Genomic DNA, 21,724 nt, shown 5'->3' with positions numbered 1-21,724 from the left:
TAGGTACTAATTAATTTGATATAAAGAATTGGTGAATCAAAGAATAATCATAGAGAAAAGAGATAATTTAAACAAAGGAAATTGCAACAGTGAGGTATCATATCAGACCTTTTGGGATGCAGCCAGAACAGTTCTGAAAGGGAAATTTCTATCTTTAAATAATTTAATCAATGAAAGAGAAGAAGAATAGATCATTAAAATGACCAGGCAACAGATTTTAACAGCTCAACTAAACACAAAATTATAAATCCTAAAAATCAAAGAAGAGATAAAATTTAAAACAATGAAGTTGAATTTATAATTAATACTAGGAGTCAGATTTTTAAAAGGAAGAAAAAACTAATAAAAAGAGCAAACTGTTAGTTAATCTGATGGAGGAAAAAAAAGAGGAAAAACAATGCCAATATCAAAATTGGAAGGAGGAAAAAATTTCATAACAAATGAAGAGGAAATAAAGGATATTTATTTACAAACTGTTGTGCCCAGTTATATGCCAGGAAAAAAACCCAATAACTTAATTAAAATGAATGATGCTTTACAAAAACAAAAAATACCCAGATTATCAGAACAAGAAAAAAAAATTTTTTTAAACTTAATTCAAGGGAAGAAAAATTGAATGACCTATAAATGAACTCCAAAAGAATAAAACCTGAGAACTAGATGGAGATGGAGATCCCTCAAGATGAGTTTTCTTATAATTTGGTCTAATTCAATAAAAGGCCAGCTAATAAAATTAGAGGAAAATGAAAGAAGTTTCACAACTATGGATAGAGGAAGAGTTCTTGATGTAACAAGGAATGGAGAAGTTCAGAGAAGATTAAACGAACAAAAGCATCCACCCTAGAAATGTTCCTTTTTGTTGGTGAGAATCAGTATCCAGGCCCTCATTGGCCTCTCTACCATTTGAAAGATGAAGTTAACAATTTCTTGACTGTTCTGGTGAAAGAGAAGAATATAAGCAGATGTCTTCATAGTTGAAGTATCCCATTATTACTATATCATACCTCTGTCGCCAGGCTTGTGATCTGACACCCAAATTCTTTATCTCTTTCCTCCTTCAGTTTCTGTGCTTTCCTTCTGGTTTCTTAGATTTCCCTTCTTAATAAATAGTGCTACTGTGCTCCCCTTACATCTGTATTTCATCCTAATTTGTTCCTTTTAAAAAAAGGTATATTCTTCCAGTGCTGCGTTCCAATCTTGAGCTTTGTTCTACCAAGTCTTACCGATATTAATTTTAAATTGTCTCCCTGATTTAGTTCACTTTCTTTATTGTCCACGTCTTGTGCATTTGTGTACAGGTATCTGAGGCCATAGGTTTTATTTCTGTCCCCTTTCTTGAATTTTTATCATATGATTTTTTGGGTATCTCTACTGCCCTTCTTTAGACTATTATAAATAAAATAACCCATTAAACAAATTTGTGCTTAGTAACTTTAAAAAAAATTTTTTTTATAGCTTTCTGTCATCAATTCGGAAGCTGCTGTTGTTGATGGCCCATTTCTAGAAAAGCAGAAGACAGTAAAACTACCCAAACTTCCTAAATCTTCTCCAAATGTTAAACTTTCACCATTGACTGTGTCTCCTGGACAGAGTCTTCAGTTTATACTAAGATTAGATCTTCCTGCAGAAACAAAACTAACTGAAGGAGCGCCTAGTTTCTGGTTTCTAACAGCTGAAGGTAAGTACATTACTGATATTGCCAATGACATAAGATATTAATATGCTTCCCTTCCTCCCCTATCACCTGATATATTAACAAATATTCACACAGTGAATAGAGTGTTGGACATGGAGTCAGGAAGACCTGAGTTCAGATTTTTCTTCTTCAGATTTACTGTGTGATGTTAGGCAAGTCACTCTCTTAGTTTCAATTTCTTTATCTATAAAATGGGGATAATAATAGCATCTACCTCCCAGGGTTGTTGTAAGGATCAAATGAGGTAACAAATTAACTGCTTTGTAAACCATAAAGGACCATACAAATGCTAGCTACTATTGTTGTTGTTGTTGTTGTTATTAAATTATAATAATTTAAAGTGTTATTCTTCCCAGAATTCCTCAGAATCCTGTGAAAAGACATTAAACTTTTAATCAGAAGACCTGAGTTTATTTCTGAGCTTAGATACTTACTAATACCTGTCCCCCTTTAACAGCCATTTTGTTGACCATCATTACTCTGAAATTCTTTCTCTCATCTACTAAAAGATAGTAATTCACCTGAAGCTACATATCAGTCATTGTCCAAATTAATTGGAACGTAGTCCTGTGAATGCTTATTCTTGCCATTATTGTGTTTTCCCTGAAAGGAGCCACTATGAACAGAAAAATCTAAAACAAGGCTTGACAGTGAAACTGCAGATCACTGGCCTGGATATCAGGAGACTTTGATTCTTAGTCCAGCCCTGTCACTTGCTGATTGTGTGACATTAAATAAATGACAAGTTCTCTGGACCTCAGTTTTCTCATCTATAAGATGAGGCTAACCTAGATATGTAAGTTCTAAAATTCTGTGGTTCTGTGAAATAGCCCTGCAGTACTCACTCAGGAGAAGCAGGAAGAAAATAGACAAAAAGAAAAAAGACAGAAAAGCAATTGGATAAAGAGTCAGAGGAGTGAAAACTCATTTATTTATATCCTAGCCAGTGGCAAGGAGCTGGTACATCTACTCTGACAAATTGACCAGTATATAATATTCTTAAAATTTCCAAAGAGCTCCTCCTATAAGCCATGATTGCTGCCTCAAGGTTAAAAGGGAATGAAATTATGTTCTTTTCAAATAATGTTTTTGTTATAAGGTATAACAAGAATTGACACATTATTAAGTATAATAAATTGGCATTCAATGCCAGCTGAAAAAACATAATTGTGTGCAAAATTTCTTGTTAAGCATATACAATGAGATCATAGTCACCAGAGATATTAACTGTGGGAGAAAGAGCACTAAATGAGGGGTCAGAAAACTTGGGTCAACTAACTCATAGGCTGAAGAGGACCATTTCTCCTTCCATTTATTCATCTGCAAATGGGAGTAACCGCTCTCCCTCCCATAGTTGTGTTGAATAAGAAGAGTTACAGTAACATCCTACTTAAAATCATAAACTTTAATGCTAATCTTAGGATATTGAGACCCAGGAAGGCTAAGTATATCATAACTAATTAGTGGCAGAGTTGGGCCTTGGATCCAGTTCTCTTGACTTTTAGTCCAGTATTCTTTCTTCTACATTACAGTGCCTCCTTCTCTGAAAGTTGGATTTCCAGCAACTTCAACCATGCAGAACATAATTCTGAATACAAAAGTCAGTGAATGTATCTTCTGACCATGCAAAATAGCTGTCAGAAAGCAATAGTATTAACTCTGCACACTTTATTACTTCAGTATATTACCAACTTATTTATTGACGTGCAATTCTTCTTTTTGGTGGGGGAGGTGAGGCAGTTGGGGTTAAGTGACTTGGCTAGGGTCACACAGCTAGTGTCAAGTGTCTGAGGCCACATTTGAACTTAGGTCCTCCTGACTCTAGGGCTGGTGTTCTATCCACTGCGCCACCTAGCTGCCCCAAACTTTGTTGTTATTGTTTTTCAGTTGTTTCAGTCACGTCTGACTCTTCATGACCCCATTTGGGGTTTTCTTGGCAGGTATACTGGAGAGGTTTGCTGTTTCCTTCTCCAGCTCATTTTACAGATGGGGAAACTAAGACAAACAGAGTTAAGTGACATGCATTGAACCACAGAGCTAGTAAGTGTCTGAGGCTGGATTTGAACACAGGTCCTCCTGACTCCAGAGCCAGTGTTCTATCCACTGTGCTACCTAGCTGCCCCGGCATGCAATTCTTAACAGTCTTGGTTGCCTAGTTTCATAGCCAACAGCACTTTATAAGTAGTCAACTAGAATGGAAATGAGTTACCACAAAATTATATGCAGCAGAAATTTGCATTTCCTAGGCCAAGTATTTTGTCTTTTTTGTGTTAAGACTATTTTTATCAAAATATGTAATTTTTAAGTAGTGTAGTATTTTTATAGGAAATTCAAGTTGTTCCAGCACTTTTGCAAATAATATTTAATTTTGCTAGTGTAAAGGCATTAGATTATAAATAATGCAAGAGCATAAAATTACAGAGAAATACTTGATATAATTCTGTCTTCAGTATTTGGCACACTTTAATTTCAACAGAGTGAGATTTATAAATTTGGTATAGTATTTATTTGTTCACATAAAGGAAAAAATATGAAGACAGCCTATAAATGCATAATAAAAAAAACTATTCTCCATTTACATGTAAATGTTTTATGATTTTAATGATTTTGTTTTTTATTTCCTAGGTAATGAATGGCTTCTTGAAGGACAGACTCCATCAGGAGAAATTAGGAGTCTTTCTAAGCAACCTGTGATATCACTGCAGATTCCTCATAGTTGCTTGTCCTTTGAAGCAGTTGTGTCCATCTGTGTGTGCCTCTATTACTGTAGTGCAGATAACAGCGCCTGTATGATGAAAGGAATTCTATTTAGTCAGCCTTTACAGATTTCTAATACACACCATAGTAACACACCTCCAGTAGAGCTGAGATATGTGTTTTAGACAGCTAATCCTCCGCAATTCAGCCAGTCACTTTAACTTATTGCTCACTATTTTTATACAAGCAACCAAACAGATGGCTTTCCTTCTGTCCCTTATCACCTAGTGTTTAAGACAGAATAACTTGAAATTCATTACTTTATGACAGCATCTGCTATTTAAATGAAATTATGTTAATTTTCTACTTATTTAAAAACTAGTTAAGTCCTAGGTTGTAGTTTGGACTGTGACTCTGTATGGAGTATGGCTCTATAATCTAACTATGTTCTGAAAAGAAATGTTTGAGCTCCAAATTAGGACTAGTAAAATTAGGTGCAGTTGATAAAATATGGAGTGCTTTATCTGATTTGCCTTTATTGAACTCTGTAGCTTCTTTCAGTAAATACATAATACTTTTCACAGGAACCAAGATTAAATCTACAATTTTGTAAAGAATTGTCTGAATCCCAAACATAAGTTCTTTCTTTATTTAAAAACGGTTTATCACAGTAAAATTTTAAAGAAGACTTTGATATGAATATCTGAGTCATAATGTATATTTAAAATATAGATTTACCTATTTTATGGACATTGGGTCTGCTGCTCTGATACCATAATGTTTGCCTTATGTGAAGAGGATAGCCTTATAACAAAAAAAATGCAGAGATTGCATTTGAATGCTACTTTTTTGAAAGCTACTCTTTGAACTTGGGCTGAAATACTTACTATAGTTATACCAAACAGTGAATGGGGTCCAGCAAATGTTCTAGTTTTGCAAGGAAAAGGAATATTTTTGTGTTGCCATTTATAGTAATGTTGTTAGAGAATTCAGTGTGACTGGCAGTTGAATCAGATCAACACTGTTTGTACCTCATGAATTTTATTCTTCTGTATTAACATGAAATGCAAATATATTTGACCTCTTTTGGTTTCTCTCTTCCAAAATTAAAATTCTATGAATTTTGTGTTATTTTTAAACAACTCTTTAACTATTCAAAGTTGAAATACTCCACTACTGTCAGTAGGTATAGTACATTGTACAAACTAATTCTCCATATTGTCAAAGCTGAATTTAGGTTGTTCTGATGATCTCTCTTTTCTCTTTACTAAAAAGAACAACCTTTGAGGACACTTAGAAGGGCTGCTTTTTTATTTGTAAGCCATGAAAGCTTATTCTTTTATGCTGTTGAAGTAACTGTAAAATATGTACTAGGATGAGAATGACATTTTCCCCTAAATTATAGTTTTAAAAATATCTTCAAGGCTTTTCCTGACACCTTTTAGTTAATTGTTGAGATGGTTTGTCATATCTGTTACTTTCTACAAAAACTGAACCTGCTCATGATTTGATCAAATGTCTTGTTCTTTAAAACATCAAGGGAGCCATACTTATTCATTCAGTTGACAAGTACTTATTGAGCATATGGAGAAGTATGTCTTTTTTTTTTCTTTCATGAGACAATATCAAGAGATTTGTATCTACAAAGCAGTGCTAGGACATGAAATATAATTATTACTGGCCCATTTTTTCATATTGATAATAAGTTGTCAATTTGAAATAATTAACTGCTGTCATCTCTCATGGTTGAAACTCTAGTTAAGGAATTAGCTTAATTAGGAAATTTGAGTTAGATCGTTTATTTGCTAAGACTTCAAAATGTGTAGTAAGTGGGAAACCTTGGATTCTGTGTCTCATAAATTTCTTTCACAAAACACAGTAATGAGCTTTAGTACTAAAAGATCGCAATAACATTAGTCCTATTGGCTTAATATTAGAACTTGGCCAGAAAGAACAATATTCTAAATTCTCACCTGATTTATTTGGACAGGATGAGAATATTCTGGCTCAGTCATTTTCTGTTCCAAAAGAACGTGGGTTCTTTGACATGTTCTTCAAAAGTACACTTAACTTACATCAGAAATATGTTTTGATCTCAAATATATTTATAAGTATACTTAATTATGTGATCTTAAAAAGAATATTTATTCAGAAATATTTTCTTATAATTATCTTTACAAGTATATTATTTTTATATAATTAAAAGACACTTTATTTTTAGAACTGTGATTTTTTTTCTTTGTCTTTTCAAACTAATTTGTCTTCAAAAATCTTTGAAGTATGATTTTGAAAAATTATCACGCAACCAGCTGCAACTGTTTTCTCATTGATAACCCTTATTTACCAGAGGCTAATCAAATTGGTGAATAAACCGTAGAATAAGTTGTTTAAAACAACACTAAAATGCCCAATATTGAAGAGAATAGAATTTTAATAGGTTATCAGATTGAAGCAAGTATACTACATAAGGAAGAAAAGAGTACACAGTTGGGGATAATAATTTCTTCTTTTTTGCTGTATTCATTGCCTTTTGCACATTTTTAATTTTTGCTTTGCAGCTGCTTAATTTAATTTGCCCGACGATAGTGTTGTTAATCACTAACATTTTGATGAAAAGGAATGTAATTCAGTGTCTATGATAGGTATTTGCATATATTTTTAATGAAATAAATTAATATTTTTAAAGCAAACTTGAAGTGGGGGTAGTACTTATATACAAGGTCATTCTGCTGATTTGTAGCCATGTTGATTTTTTAAAAAAATTAATAGCATTGTATAGGTTATTTGTAGGATTCCCTCTTATTTTATCCACATGAACTCGGTGTTGCTGTAGTTCATGCCACAAAGAAATATTTATTTTAGATATACTGTCTTCGTCAAGTGCTTGATCTTTTTGCAAAAAAAAAAAAGGCTGTGCTGATTTTAAATATACAGTCACCACAAATAGTACACAATAGGCTACTGTGATATCTTGGCTCATTTAGAAATCGTTACTCTTAATATTTAATAAGAAGGCAAGGTTAAAAATTTTGAACTATCCAATTTTTTTATTATAGTAGCCTACCTACATAGTTGATACTCTTCTTCCTCATTTTCATTTGTCTTTGTAATTAAAAAAAATTCAAAATTGATAGTATCACTGAAATACAAGAGGCTTTTTAATACAGTAAGAAAATATGATATTGGAAAAAATTAAAAATCCTCACTATATAATAATTTTTCCCTTATGGTACAAAAAAATACCATTGGTCTGTATTCATATTCAAGCCACTTATTTGTTTATATTTAACAACTATCACCATTATTTGACTGGTTTAAATCTGTTTTTGACTGAATTGTCACTAATTTACATGTGAAGACAATTTTAAGTAGATGAACATACTGTAGTACTCTGTATCTTTTAGCATCTTCAAGATAAACTATGACAAAGTAAACACTAATATTTTGCAGCAAAAAAAATCACATTGACATCTTTGGAACAACTATCTCTTTTGTGCCTTCTTATTAACCAGTTTCAGCCTTCCTAAACTGTATATTCTGAAGAAGTTTGAAAATGGAATTGATCTTGCTGTTTTTGCTCTTTTATTATTAATTTGTATACTTTGAGTTCTTCGCAAAAAATTTTTTTTAATTTTTTTCTAACAGTTTCCCTTAAGTAAGCAGGAGCATAAGTACACTGATATTTCACTACATGATATTGCCCTTAGAATCCATACTTCAGTGCTCTTGAGGTTTTTCTAGAATGTCCAGTAATATACCTGTACCTTTTGCAGAACCCAAAGTAGGCACATCTCATTCTGAATTGTATAGCAAGTGTTAACAATTTTATCTAATATACTTAGAGCCAAATAAGAAATTTCTCACATACACTTTTACCAAATGAACAGGCTAATTTTCTGTTTTCAGAATTGAGATCTAAAAAGAAATAGAGTTTCTCCCTTTGTGCTTTTTAAAGTTCTGATAATAAAAGTCAGTGTTAGCCATAGTCTATCAATATATCTAACCAAAAACAAACAAATAAACAACTTAGCAATGTTTTCCTTAAAGGAAATTTAAAATACTAGTATTTATCATGCCAGTGATACTGAAATTGAACATTAATATTTTAGTTACATTGTCTCCTGAGCTTTGTTTCTATAGCATTCAGGGTCTAAAATAGTTCATTTTTAATAGTTCATTCCTCAGATGTTTTGTATTGTCTTTTTTTCTTAGGTTCATACAGTGTCCAGAATACTATAAGAGATTTTACATTCTTGGCAGATATATCCATTTCTTACAACCTCCCGTTGTAGAGGTTCAATAACTTTCCAATGTTAACTGTACTACTACTATTACTATTTTAATTGTCCTTAGAAATATAATTAAGACCTTATTGTAAAGACATTTAAAAAATAAATTCCTGAGCACAGGGTTGTTTGGAGTTCTTAAAGAGTTTCATGAATATTCAAGTAAGAAAAATTTAAAAATAGCCAAAGAAATCTAGAAGCTGTTAATTGGCCAACCTGTTAACATATATACAAAATGCCTGAATTTTATATGTGGCATTATATGAATTGTATTACACAAATAAAACATATAGTAGCTAGCTTCTATTCCTCTACCTCCACCCCATGACAATACCCTTCAACATGTGATAGTGATCCTGATTTCCCTTTACTATAGCCCATTTGATCCTATAATTAATCATCAGGCCCTGTTGTATAAACAATGTAGTGTCATTAAGTTGTGATCCAAAATTGCCCAAATTCAACAATGAAAACTTTTCAGTTATCAGCTCATTGCTCTCATATGATTATGATCCTCAGGACTGTCTTCATTAATTCTACCACAAAGCCCCATTCTAAAAATCATCATTGGGATGCATTGGTGTTACATTTAAATAGAGTGGTACTGTGGGGAAAATTCTGGACTAGAATCCAGAGATACGAATTGTAGTTTTGGTTGTGTGGCCGCCTGGTTGTGTGACTGTGGGCAGAGCACTTCATCTTCACAGGCCTTAGTCTCCTCATCTGCAAAATGACAGCCCTTCCACTCTTAACTCCCAGTGGTATTCTGTAGTTACAGGCAGTTCAGGTAGAGAATTCAGTCCCTTAGGTACAACTGGTTAATAAGCAAGATTCCCTTTTCCTCCTTCTTTTATGATACATGATTCCTTGACATGGAATAACTGGACCCTGAGAATATATGTAGGAATATGTTAATTTGGTCAAAAAACTTTTTTGTTTAAATTTCACTCAATAGAGTAATGTCAAAGGGGCTAATTTTGAAAGAGGCTAAATCTCGTGCCTTGTATGTTGAATCTCCACTTAACTCAATTGTAATCAATGTGGGGAACAAACCCTGGACCTTTCCAGTGTTGAAAGATCAGGTCAGATTAGCTGCTGCTAGTTTGCTGTTTTGCCTGTAGATAGCTGAAATAAAATGTCAGTCTCTTTTCAGGTCTTCAAAATGCACTGTCCACAGTTCCTAACTGTTGATGTGGTTTAATTATTTTCAAAGGTCAGTACCACGAAGTCAAAGCTGGAAAGTTAAAACCCCAGATACTTGTTGTGGAATGTTTGCATAGCTATAGTTAGGCATTGTTTGATGTGTACCTCTTCTTCGTTGGCATGCTGCTTTCAAGTATAGCAGAGGACATTTTGTTCTACTGAAAACCCCAGGACAAAGAGAAAGAATTAGAGCTATTTCTAAATCTACTTCGCTACCTAGACCACCAGTGATATGCTTTAAAAAAAAAAACCAACCAAACACTTCAGCAGTATGCCCTTTTAATAGTTTAACTGAATTCATATGAGTTCGACTTCTACTGCTTTGGGTAGCATGCTTCCCGTAGTCCTCAGTTGCACTGGTGATCTATAGTTAAGCAAGATTGGGCCATTCAGGTTTGGTTTGTTTTTTCGTTTGTTTTACCTGAAAGCATTAAAATTGCCATCAGGATGTATGAATGATATAGACAAGATGCAGCAGAGCCTTTTTTTCCCCCCCAATAGCCTGGAGCATATTTAGCATTTAAAAGTAAGTGAAATCTCAGTATCTAGAAACAGAAGAACAAGTATTTTACTTGCATGGTTTCATTTAATTTGACTTCTCATAAGAAATATGTATAAAGGTATATAGTTGAACCAAAATTGAATAGTCAGTATTGACAAGGGCGTAAAATAAAAGGCTTTGCTTACTGAAGTCTTGTATGATTGTTATAGGTATTTTAACAGTTTTGTGCCAGTGGGAGAAGCATTCAGTGCCTTTGTGCCCTAATGTGTATCCACTGTTGTGTGGCCCTGCAACACTTTACTAAGCCCCAGTTTTGTTTTGGTTTTGGTTTTTTTCTGATAAAGGATTTAAATGTCTCCCTAAATGAATACTCTTAAAATCAGTCATCCAGATTTATTCATTTAAAAAATGGATATTTTCTCGGCACACCCTGATCCTCAATCTTTGCACAGCATATAATACTTCAGTGACTAGTATGTACTTTTGGTTGAGGAAAGTTAACTGGATATACAAGTAATGAGAATAAGAGCATGGCTCTGTTACCATGAGTAACTCTCTCTCAGCATATCCCAGTTGACAGTGGCCTGGCAGTAGGAAACTACCTTGAGGTTTTAAAAGTGCTGTAGTTAATCTGCATATGTATAATGGATAATTTAAGATTAATTCTGATTTCAACTTATTTTGAATCGAGCAGCTTGAGATATTGCTTCAAGCTGCAACTTTGAATTAGACAAATTGGGGTGCCTTAGGCTCTTCCTGTTGTTGGTGTTATATAAAAAATTAAGAATTTAGTTTCTGCACATGCAGTTGGACTGCCATGCTGTCGTTTTCGTATCTATCATTCCAAAGGTTTGATTTAAATCTTTTGATTTCATCTTATTTTACTCTCTAAAGATAAAATGCAGCAAAGTTCTATTTAAATAGGACACAGTGACTCCAGATATATAGGATGTTATCTTTAGACAGAATTGTTTTAAAAGAAAATATGCTGTGCATTTGTAAAGTACTTTATGTGGACAGATGAATATTTTTCTACTGTGCTATTCATTTTAATATTTCTGCATTTTCAAGCTAATATTCTTAATCTTCACTATGCATTTTTAAAGCAGTATAATAATGTTAATGAAGTTGAAGACTACTGTGAGAGAATGTTTTTATTACTTAACCAAGAGGAGTATAAAATTAAGTGATTGATGCAGAGTATGTGCTTATACTGTATGTGCTGTAATCTAATGTCTCCTTTCTAAAGCTTTGTACTTTTTCCATTAAACAGATGAATATTTTCCCTCTAAGACCACGTTTCTATATTATTTATGCCTTTTTTGTTTTCTTGTACTAAACTGTTTCACAAAAGAAATTTTACTATATGGATAATCAGTTAAGTCATTTAAAATTTGAGATTTTTAAGGAACTATTTAGTGGGTAGCATTGAGATTTCAAAATGTTTAAATTTGATTGCTCTCAGTCTAATATGTAAAATTTCCATTTTAGATAGTCTGTAATCATGGCACTTTAAAGTTTACCAGTATTCCCATAAATAGAAGAACTTAATTTATGAAAATTGACATGATGCTATACTTAAAATCATTACAAACAAAAACATGAGACCAATTGGAAATGCCCAATGTGTGTTCTACAGAAGAGGCTAGGAGAAATCGTATTAGCTGTCTTAAAATATTTGAAGGATGGTCATACAGAAGTGTGAGTAAAAGTTGCCTCACTCTGGAGGAGCAAACTAGAACCAAATCTGTGAAAGGTAGAGGAAGTCCAGTAGTGGAACAAGCTGCTTCCTTCCTATCTCAAGAGGTTAGATGACTGTCAGTAATATAGTAGAATGAATTGTTGCATGGGGCAGGAGGTTGGGCTAAACTAACATTCCATTTCAAATATTCAGTGATTTCTGTTTCTTAAGGAAAAGTTTGAATATGTTTTACATGGCTATATAGTGGCAGTCTTGAAGGTTTATGGCGTCATCATAGTTATTATAGTTTAGGACTTGATCTTAGAATAAATTTTCTTAGATGGGCCCATTTATATTTACAATTAACAATGTAGGCCAATAAGTTTAGTTTAATACTGACAAATTTGAAAGTAAGAAAATATTTTATCATTTATATATAATTTGTAATAATTATTTCTAATGAGAATCAGGTTGGTGTAGTGGATAGACCTGGCCTCAGAGCCAGAAAGACCTGGGTTCACTTTCTAACACATGAAGGCTTTAGGCAGCTATAAGACCATAAGGTAAAGAGAAGGTGCCCAGCTGTGTGGGTCTCACAGGGCATACCCTCATTTGAGTGTTTCCTTTGTCAGTAAAATCACAGGTCAAGTCCCAATTTCTTTCACTAGTAATTGTTAACAACAGAATCCCTGGATGTTAATGTTTAAAAGGGTCTTGTCTAGCCCCTCCCCTAATTTTACAAATGAGAAAAGAGTCCCACAAAAGGGAAATGATTTCCCAGAGTCACAGCTAATAACTCAGAGCCAGGAACTGAATATAGGTCATCTGAATCCAAGTCCAGAGTTACTTCCACTGCTATCTTCAAGGAGCTGTGATTTATCCAGGTAGCTCCCCCTCTACTGTAGTTTCCTTAGTTGCTGTGGCTGAAAATTTCACCAGTGATCCGCCTTCCTGAATTTATCTAGGCTGATCTTCGGTTGACAGAAATCTAGTCCTTTGTGTGGCTTGTACTAGAAGCCTTATTGGAAATAATAAATAACAAAGTTGAACTGAAGTCCAGCGCTGTGTCCACTATGCACACTGCTTTTGAATTATATAAATCTTTGTAATACAATCTAGTTAGCACAAATAAATTTTTAGTTTTTCTGGGTTTAATTCAATTTTATTTTATTTTTGGTTCTGAATTTTCTTCCTCTACACAAATAAATTTTGTACAGTTTGAATCCTTAGCTGGTAAATAATTTGATCGTTTTAACTTTCAGCCAGATAAACAACTAGATTCAAAATAACATCACCAGGGGCGGGGAGGTGGCACAGTGCATAGAGCTCCAGCCTTGGAGTCAGGAGGACCTGGGTTCAAATCTGACCTCGGACACTTGACACTTAACTAGCTGTGTGACCCTGGGCAAGTCGCTTAACCCCGATTGCCTCACCAAAAAAAAGGCAAAAAAAAAAAAAGCCAAAATAACACCACCATTCCAAAGCATCATAAATGCACCATATAGAACCATTTTTCATGAAATATCCTTTGTGTATAGTTCACATATTAAAGACCTTTTCAAAGATGTTTAAACTCCTTTAATTTGAAATAATATAAATGGTTCTTTTTTTCTGACATTAACCTAAATGGTCTCATTTTTAAATTTGTGACTGACCTCGTTTACCAAGTGAGGTTACCAAGTAACATCCATAGAAATGTATCATCCTTTTGTCATCTTTCATGGCACTTAGGATATATTTAACGTTTACTAAATCTCTCGCTCAACTGGTAATCTGAAACACATGGATGTTGAAGTTTAGATGACATTAGCCCTGAAGCTTTAAAAGAATTTCTTAATTTACAAACATTTACTCTCCAAAACTTGTGAACCAACCTCTTGTTAGCAATAATGAAGTGGAACCTCTATTTCCCAAAAGTAGATTAAACCTTGCATTTAGAAGGGAGATAACTACAAATAAAAAATGTTCAAACCCATCTTTTTTATTAAATTTTATTTTTTCAGTTGACAAACATTTATATTCTCTGCCCTTTCCCCCACTTAAAAAACCCTTGTGACAAATTTTAATTAACCTAAAATTCATTTAATCTAGAATTCATTTTTCACATAGGTGCACTTCATGTTTTACCATGTTATTTACTGGCACATGTAAAGAAGTAAATAATCCTCCTCTGCTTTTTGATGGTTTAGGTAAAAGTTCAGTTACTTAGTGGAAGATTTTGTTATAACTTTTAAATCATACCTTGCAATTCATTTCCCTTCAGAGTCAGCTCAAGGCTAGTAGACCTAATTCCAGACAAGGTAAAATTTAAATTTGAATTTGAATTGAAAACCATTTGGCATATTTGATCCAAACCAGTGGTGTCTTCTAGATTTTCTGTTTTGGTCCCCAAGTAATTTTTATTTAACCATAGAAGATAGATTTAATCAATAGTAACCTATTACTAAGTGCCAAGTGAAATGCTATGGGATAAATATGTGCATTTCTAAAAAAAACAACCAGTTTTTAAAAGATAACATATATTTCACTGTGTAGTCAGTTTGCTACTCCTGTCACAAATCACCATAAATTATGCAGATGAAAAGATGATAGAATTCTTAAGTGATGCATCCAGCTCTACATTTCTGCCAATGTGTAAAAATTAGACATGTCACTACAAGAAATTAATTTGGAAAAAAAACCTCTACAAGTCTATATACCAAGCAATACATGCCACTTTAAGTTACACTTGTCCTATATTTGACATTTCATTTCGATGACTACAACGGAGCCCCTTAGTAGAGTCGACAGGATGAGGAGGATAAATATTTGAAGTATATTTTGTCTCCTCATCCTGGAAATTGAAAACAATAGCTTACCTTACGTTCAGGAAACTGACATGGCCTAAGAATCAGCATTGCAAGAGATCTCAAGGTCGTTGAGTTTGCCCCCTTTGTTAAAAATAGGCCCATGCCAAAAAGGCAAAGAGCCACTTCATTCAGGCAATTAATGATGTATGTTAAACAAGTAGGAAACTTTAAAAAAAAAGAAAAAAGATTGTCAGTTTAATTAGTCTTACTAACCTCTGGCAAAAAAAAAAAGTAGGATGATAATTTGAATGGGGAAGAAACTAGTAAAAAAAAATTTAGCATATTGGTACGTTGCTATACCAAGTCCTGTGATGGCTTTTTTTTTTAACCCTTCAATTTTGTGATTTCATCAGGGTAGGAAAATCCCATTATGGAAATTCTCTCTATCAATGTAGATCAGCAACGTACCTATAATTTAAGAGTCTTAGAGACGTTGCCTAGGGCACTGTGTTGGCAGTGAAGCAACACAGTAACGAAGCCACATAGAGATTTCCAATAATAAGCCCCCTGCCAAATTCTATCATAATAGGTTGTGTAATAATGAAGCTCCATTGTGGTCATTAGAAAAGTAGCTTGTCATAGTGGATAGTGTCGGACTTAGATTCAGGAAAATTCTGTTTGAATTCAGCCTTTGACCCTAGCTAGGTCACCATGGACAAATCATCTGACCTCTCTGCCTCAGTTTCCTTATCTACGAAGGATAATATCTGTTGTTCCTATCCCACGGGGTAATTGTGATGCCCAAATGAGATAATTTATGTAAAGTACTTTGCATTATATAAATGTTGATGATGATGATAACAATCTAACCTATTTTTAGAGGAAACTCAACAACCTCTCCAGTACACATGCCTCTTTATATCTAATCTAAATCCCTTATGTGCAACATAAGCATTCTTCTTGTCCTTTGCTCAGAGCAGACATATAGTAATCTTTCACATACTTGAAGACTTAAATTTTCTCTGCCTTCTCCTTTCCAGATTATAGTGACTCTAAAATGTTATTTAATTCCTTTCAACAAAATACGTATATATGTATGTATATGTATGTATGTGTGTATACATGTATTCATATGTATCTAATAGCTCTTAGCCTCTTGTTACTCTCTGATGAAATCCTTCATGAGTTTTTTCAGACTGTTTCATGTCCTAAAACCAAGCACCGCATGAAGTTACTTCTCTGGTAAAGCTAAACAGTGCCAAGTACAAATAGGAGAAAATTTATTTTATATCCTTTGTATTACCATTTACAGATTATTTTATTTCATGAGCCCTTTTAACAGTTCATAGGATAATAAGATTGCACCTTCTGGAACATCTAGTCCAACCTAAGAACTGAGGCAGACAGAGGTTAAGTGACTTGCCCAGGGTCACCCAGTCAGTAAGTCTGAGGCAGGATGTGAAATCTAGTTTTTCCTGACTGACTCCAAGTCTAATACTTTAACCATTTTGCCACCTAGCTTCCTGACAGTGTCACACCCTATAGAGAAGTCAAGGCAGATGAGGTAATATTAGGAAAGGAGTTTCAATTAAATGGTGAAGTTGGAATACACGTTGTAAGGAGCTGAGAAACAACTGACTCATAATGAGAAAATGGAAGTAGCAAGGACAGACAATTCTTTAGAAACTGACTCAGCCAGCAAACACTTGCTCTCTTGGCTGAAAGGAGAGATATGGAAGCCAAGGGCAACACAGACTTGAAGTATAAGCTCATCTGCAGAACATTACACAGGACAATGGAGAAACTAGCAACATCCCTTCCAAAACAGGGAGAAACAGCAGAGAGGAAAATGGGCCTTCACAAAGCTTGATGTGAAGTAATAGCAGATCATCTCAAGATTATCTAGAAAGGAAATAGATGAAATTGGAAGGAAGGAAATGAACATGTGGAATGGAACAGATTTTCTACTAGTCTGACAGCAACCTTGTCTTAACATCAATGATAATAGAACCACCACATTTATCAAATGCGCTTTTCAGTAGAATACTGAAGGCACTCAGCACAGTGCCTGGCATATAGTAGGAGTTTAATGAATGCTTATTGACTGACTGGCTGGCTGACAGAATAAAAGGAACTGGGAATTTTTTTTTCTTTGTGCTTCCAACACCTCACATAGATCTCTGGACATAGTAGGTATATAACAAGTAATTTTTAAATTTCATTGAAGCCTGCCTGGAACAGTGGAAATGGTACTTGAGAAGATGAAAGCAGAAAGAGTTGTTGGGCCAAAACAGATACATACAAAGAATGTATGCTAAGAATGAAACAATTTTGAAATCATTGAGCAATCAATTTTTAAGATATCTCATAAGGTGGTGATATCGAAAAGAATGGGATTGCCATATACACGTGCACACTAGCCAAAAAGACATGAACAACGACTAACTCGTATGTCTACTTCATATCTATCAAATCATCATAAAATAGTTTATGCACGTATCTGTGTTATCTCTTTTTCTTAATTTTTTTTAGTTTTCAACGTTCACTGCCATAAGCTTTTGAGTTTTAAATTTTCTCTCCCTTCTTCCCCAGGATAGCATGCAATCTGATATAGGCTCTACATATACATTCCTATTAAACATATTTTCACATTAGTCATGTTGTAAAGAAGAATTAGAACCAATAGGAGGAACCACAAGAAAGAGGAAACAAAACAAAACAGAAGAGGAAAAAAAAAAGCAAATAGTGTGCTTCGATCTGCATTCTAACTCCATAGTTCTTCCTCGGGATGTGGATAGAATTTTCTATCATGAGACTTGTGGAGATGTCTTAGATCCTTGCATTGCTGAGAAGAGCTAAGTCTATCAAAGTTAGTCATCCCACAGTGTGGCTGTTACTATGTACAATGTTCTCCTGGTTCTGTTCACTTCACTCAGCATCAGTTCATGAGAGTCTTTCCAGGTTTTTCTGAAATCCACCTGCTCCTCATTTCTTATAGCACAATAGTATTCCATTATATTCATACACCACAACTTATTCAGCCATTCCCCAGTTGGTGAGCATCCCCTCAATTTCCAATTCTTTGCCACCACAAAAAGAGCTACTATAAATATTTTTGTACATGTGGGTCTTTTCCCCTTTTTTGTGATCTTTTTGGGACACAGGCCTAGTAGTGGTATTGCTGGGTCAAAGGGTGTGCATAGTTTGATAGCCCTTTGGACATAGTTCCAAATTACTCTCCAAAATGGTTGGATCAGTTCACAACTCCACCAACAATGCATTAGTGTTCTAATTTTCCCTCACCTTCTCCAACATTTAGCATTTTCCTGTTTTGTCGTGTTAGGCAATCTGATAGGTGTGATGTGGTACCTCAGAGCTGTTTTGCATTTGCATTTCTCTAATCAATAGTGATTTAGAACATTTTTTGATATAGTGTCTATGTTATCTTTAATGAAAACACAGAGGCAAAGTAGGTTGTCACACATTTGTTCTTTAGCAGAATACATCTCCACAGCAGAACTGACTGAGAGATATAAAGAATACAAGATCTAGTTGTGCTTATTACTTTGGGGGATGTTAGAAGTTGGGTTGCTTTTTCTGTGATTTCATTTGGTGTAGGAAATAGCCAGGGAGGAAACTCCCATAAACAATGTAATCTACAACTCCTTTGCAATTTATGTTCTTAGAAGGTTGCCTAGAGAACTGAGAGGTTAAGTAATTTGCTGATATGTGTCATGAGAGACACTGGAAAACAAGTCTTCCGTACTCCAAGGTTAGATCTCTCTGCACTATACTACACTGTCTTCTCTGTGTTTATCATTAGTGGAATTTTTAAAAAGCATTTGACTCCACAGAGGAACACATAGCATTAAAGGATGTTAACAAATAGTGTCCCATGCATAGGATAAAATTGTTTAAGATTCTTTGACAATACAACCATCAAGATGACTTTGTTCAACAATCATCTTATTATCAACATTAAGCAAAGTATAAAACAAATGGACAAATACTGGCCAAAGATTTTCACCATTGTCATTGAAGGGTGGCCTGAAAAGAGTCAAAATAGAAGAGGAATTCCCCACTGATAATAAGGTTCTCCAAATGCTCCTATTCGCAGATGACATTTTGCTGATTATATGAAATTCCAGAATACTACAATAAGATTCATGGATTCTAAAAAAGAATGATGTTGCTAATCCAGATTATGCCTGTTGCCTACATTATGCCATGTAATTAAATGATCATTCCATTAAGTTGGTTCATTAGCACATATAACTTAGGCACATATAGATGGACATTAGAACAATCCCAGAATTGACTAGAAGGAGGAGAGGGACTTGGGTTATATTTGAGATACTATTCAGCCCCATATTTATGTTGATTGATGTATGTTAATTATTTAAGTGAAAGAAACTTGCCAGTGCTTTCAATGACCCTAAGCCACTCCATAACCAAAAAGAAAAGAAAAAAAAAAGCCATCCATTTAATGCCAATTGATCATGATTTCATACAGCTATGCATCATAGAATAGCATGATCTCTGAAGAATCCAAATTTTAGGTGACCCAGAGAGACATGGTGGCCATAAGTAGGTTGCACAAATCAAATGGTATTACCAGTATTTAGCAGCTCTAGATTTAAAGATTTATTCATCAAATATTTGTTAAGTACTTACCAATGTTTGGCACTAAAAAATAGGAACAAATAAATCAGACATAATCCTTGTTCTTAAAATTTTAGTCTGGTAGAAGTCATAATCCATATATTCAACAACTATAATACTAAATAAAATGTATGTAAAATAATTTTTTAAAAGCTGTTATGAGTTTCCAATAGGGAGTAAATTACTTCCAGTTAGAGATCAAGGCAAGATTCACAGAAAAAGTGATATTTGATCTAGTTCTTGAAGCACAAGTAGAATATCAGCAGACAGAGATGAGGGAAAAGACATTTGAGATTAATACTAGGGGGCAAAGGCATATGGGCAGAAATGTAGGGGCTAAGTTAATAGACATATGGATAGTCCAGTTTGGTAACAATAAAGGAAATGAGTATAAGATAAAGCTGGGAGTGTAGTTTGAAGTCATAGCAGGTCTTGAATGCTAAGTTAAGGAATCCAAGCTTTTATCAGTAAGCATTTGCAGGTTTTGAGCAGTGGAATGACATAATCAGAACTGTGTTTTGGGAAGATCACTTTGTCAAGACTATAAGGAATGGACTAGAAAGGGGAGAGGCTGGCATTAAAGAGGCTGATTACAACAGCCTAAGTATGAGTTAAAGGCCTGAACAAGGATGGGGCAATGGGAATGGAAACAAGTGGGCAGATATAAGAGATATTATGAGACAAAATTCACAATACTTGGCAACTAATTGGATAAGAGAGGTCAAGGAGAAGACTTGAGCAATCAATAAGCATTTATTAAATGCCTACTATGAGCCAGGCATTGTGCTGGGTTAAATCAAAGATGACCCTGAGGTTTTAAGCATGGGTAATGGGAGGATGATTGTACCATTAACAGAAATAGGGATTCTGGGGAAGAGGAAGTAGGCTGGATAGAAAGTTGATGAGTACTATTGTGCTATAAAAAATGAAGAACAGGATGATCTCAGAAAAACCTGGAAAGGCTTACATGAACTGATGCAAAGTGAAGTAAGCAGAACCAAAATAACACTGTCACAATAGCAGCAAGATCACACTATGATCAGTGGTGAATGACTTAGCTATTCTCTTCGCAATGATCCAAGACAATTCCAAAGGACTGATGGTGAAAAACGCTGTCCATTTCCAGAGAAAGAACTGATGGAGTCTGAATGCAGATTGAAGCATACTTTTTTACATTATTTTTCTTGGGGTTTTTTTAGTCTGTGTTTTCCTTCATGATGTGATTAATAAGGAAATATGTTTTTGCATGACTGCACGTGTATAACCTTTGTCAAATTGCTTGTCTTCTCAACGAGAATAGAGGGGAAGGAGAGAGAGAGAGAGTTTGGAACTCAAAATTAAAAAAAAACATGTTAAAAACTGTTTTTACATGTAATCGGGGAGAAATAAAATATTAAATAAATAAAAAAGTTGAAAAGTGTAGTTTGGAACATGGGAAGTTTAAGGTATTGGCTATATGTTCACACAGGCAGCTGGGGATTCAGGACTAGCTGGACACACATACATTTGGGAGTCATCTACACAGAGGTAACAGCTGAACCCATGTAAGTAGATGTGATTTCCAAGGAAGATAGTACAAAGAAAGAAAAGAAAAAGGAAGAGGAAAGAGACCTAAGGAAGTATAGTAACTAAGACATTGTTGGTGGCTTTAGAATAAATGTGATTAATGTAGTAGGGACTAAATCCAAGTTGCAAACAGCAATGGAGGAGTAAAGGCAATGAGTATAGACTACTCACTTAGTATAGTGAGTAGTAAAGTATAGTATAAATATAAAATATATAAAATATAATATATAAATTATATAATGTAGTATAAACAGGAAAAATACATATTCTAGTAGGCTATGTATCACTGGGCAAGCACCAGCCTGTTTTCAGAAAAATTCATCACTGTGGAGTTATGGATTCTTGATATTGGAAGGGACTTTAGAGGTCCTCTAGTCCAGTGGTGTCAAACTCAAATAGAAATGGATCCCTACAGGCTTCATATTGACTTGGAAAAATATAAATTAACAGTATCAATATGAGTTTGACACTCTGCTAGTCCAATCCATGGTACAATGAATGAATGGCCTTTACTATACTTCGGACAAGCTGTCATCAAGTCTTTCTTGGAACACCTCCAGCCACTGAGTATTATGGGATTAAGAAAGTATATGAACTGATGCAGAACCAGGAAAAAAGTAAATATGATGTAAATGGAAAGAA

The 21,724-nt window shown here is 34.3% G+C and overlaps 1 protein-coding gene across 1 annotated transcript in view; it reads left to right on the top strand.

Annotated features, from left to right (window-relative positions):
• Positions 1 to 7,083, top strand: part of NHLRC2 (NHL repeat containing 2) — a 76,599-nt gene extending 69,516 nt beyond the window's left edge. The window contains 2 exon segments of the mRNA XM_020988096.2: positions 1,456 to 1,678; positions 4,322 to 7,083. Coding sequence (XP_020843755.1) covers positions 1,456 to 1,678; positions 4,322 to 4,578 — 480 coding nt within the window. The 3' untranslated portion in view covers positions 4,579 to 7,083.
• The last annotated feature ends 14,641 nt before the right edge of the window (positions 7,084 to 21,724 follow it).

This window comes from Phascolarctos cinereus, unplaced genomic scaffold (assembly GCF_003287225.1).
Source record: "Phascolarctos cinereus isolate Bilbo 61053 unplaced genomic scaffold, phaCin_HiC Scaffold_3;HRSCAF=262, whole genome shotgun sequence".
In the NCBI taxonomy this organism is placed as follows: Eukaryota; Metazoa; Chordata; class Mammalia; order Diprotodontia; family Phascolarctidae; genus Phascolarctos; species Phascolarctos cinereus.
This window is presented reverse-complemented; position numbering and strand designations above follow the sequence as displayed.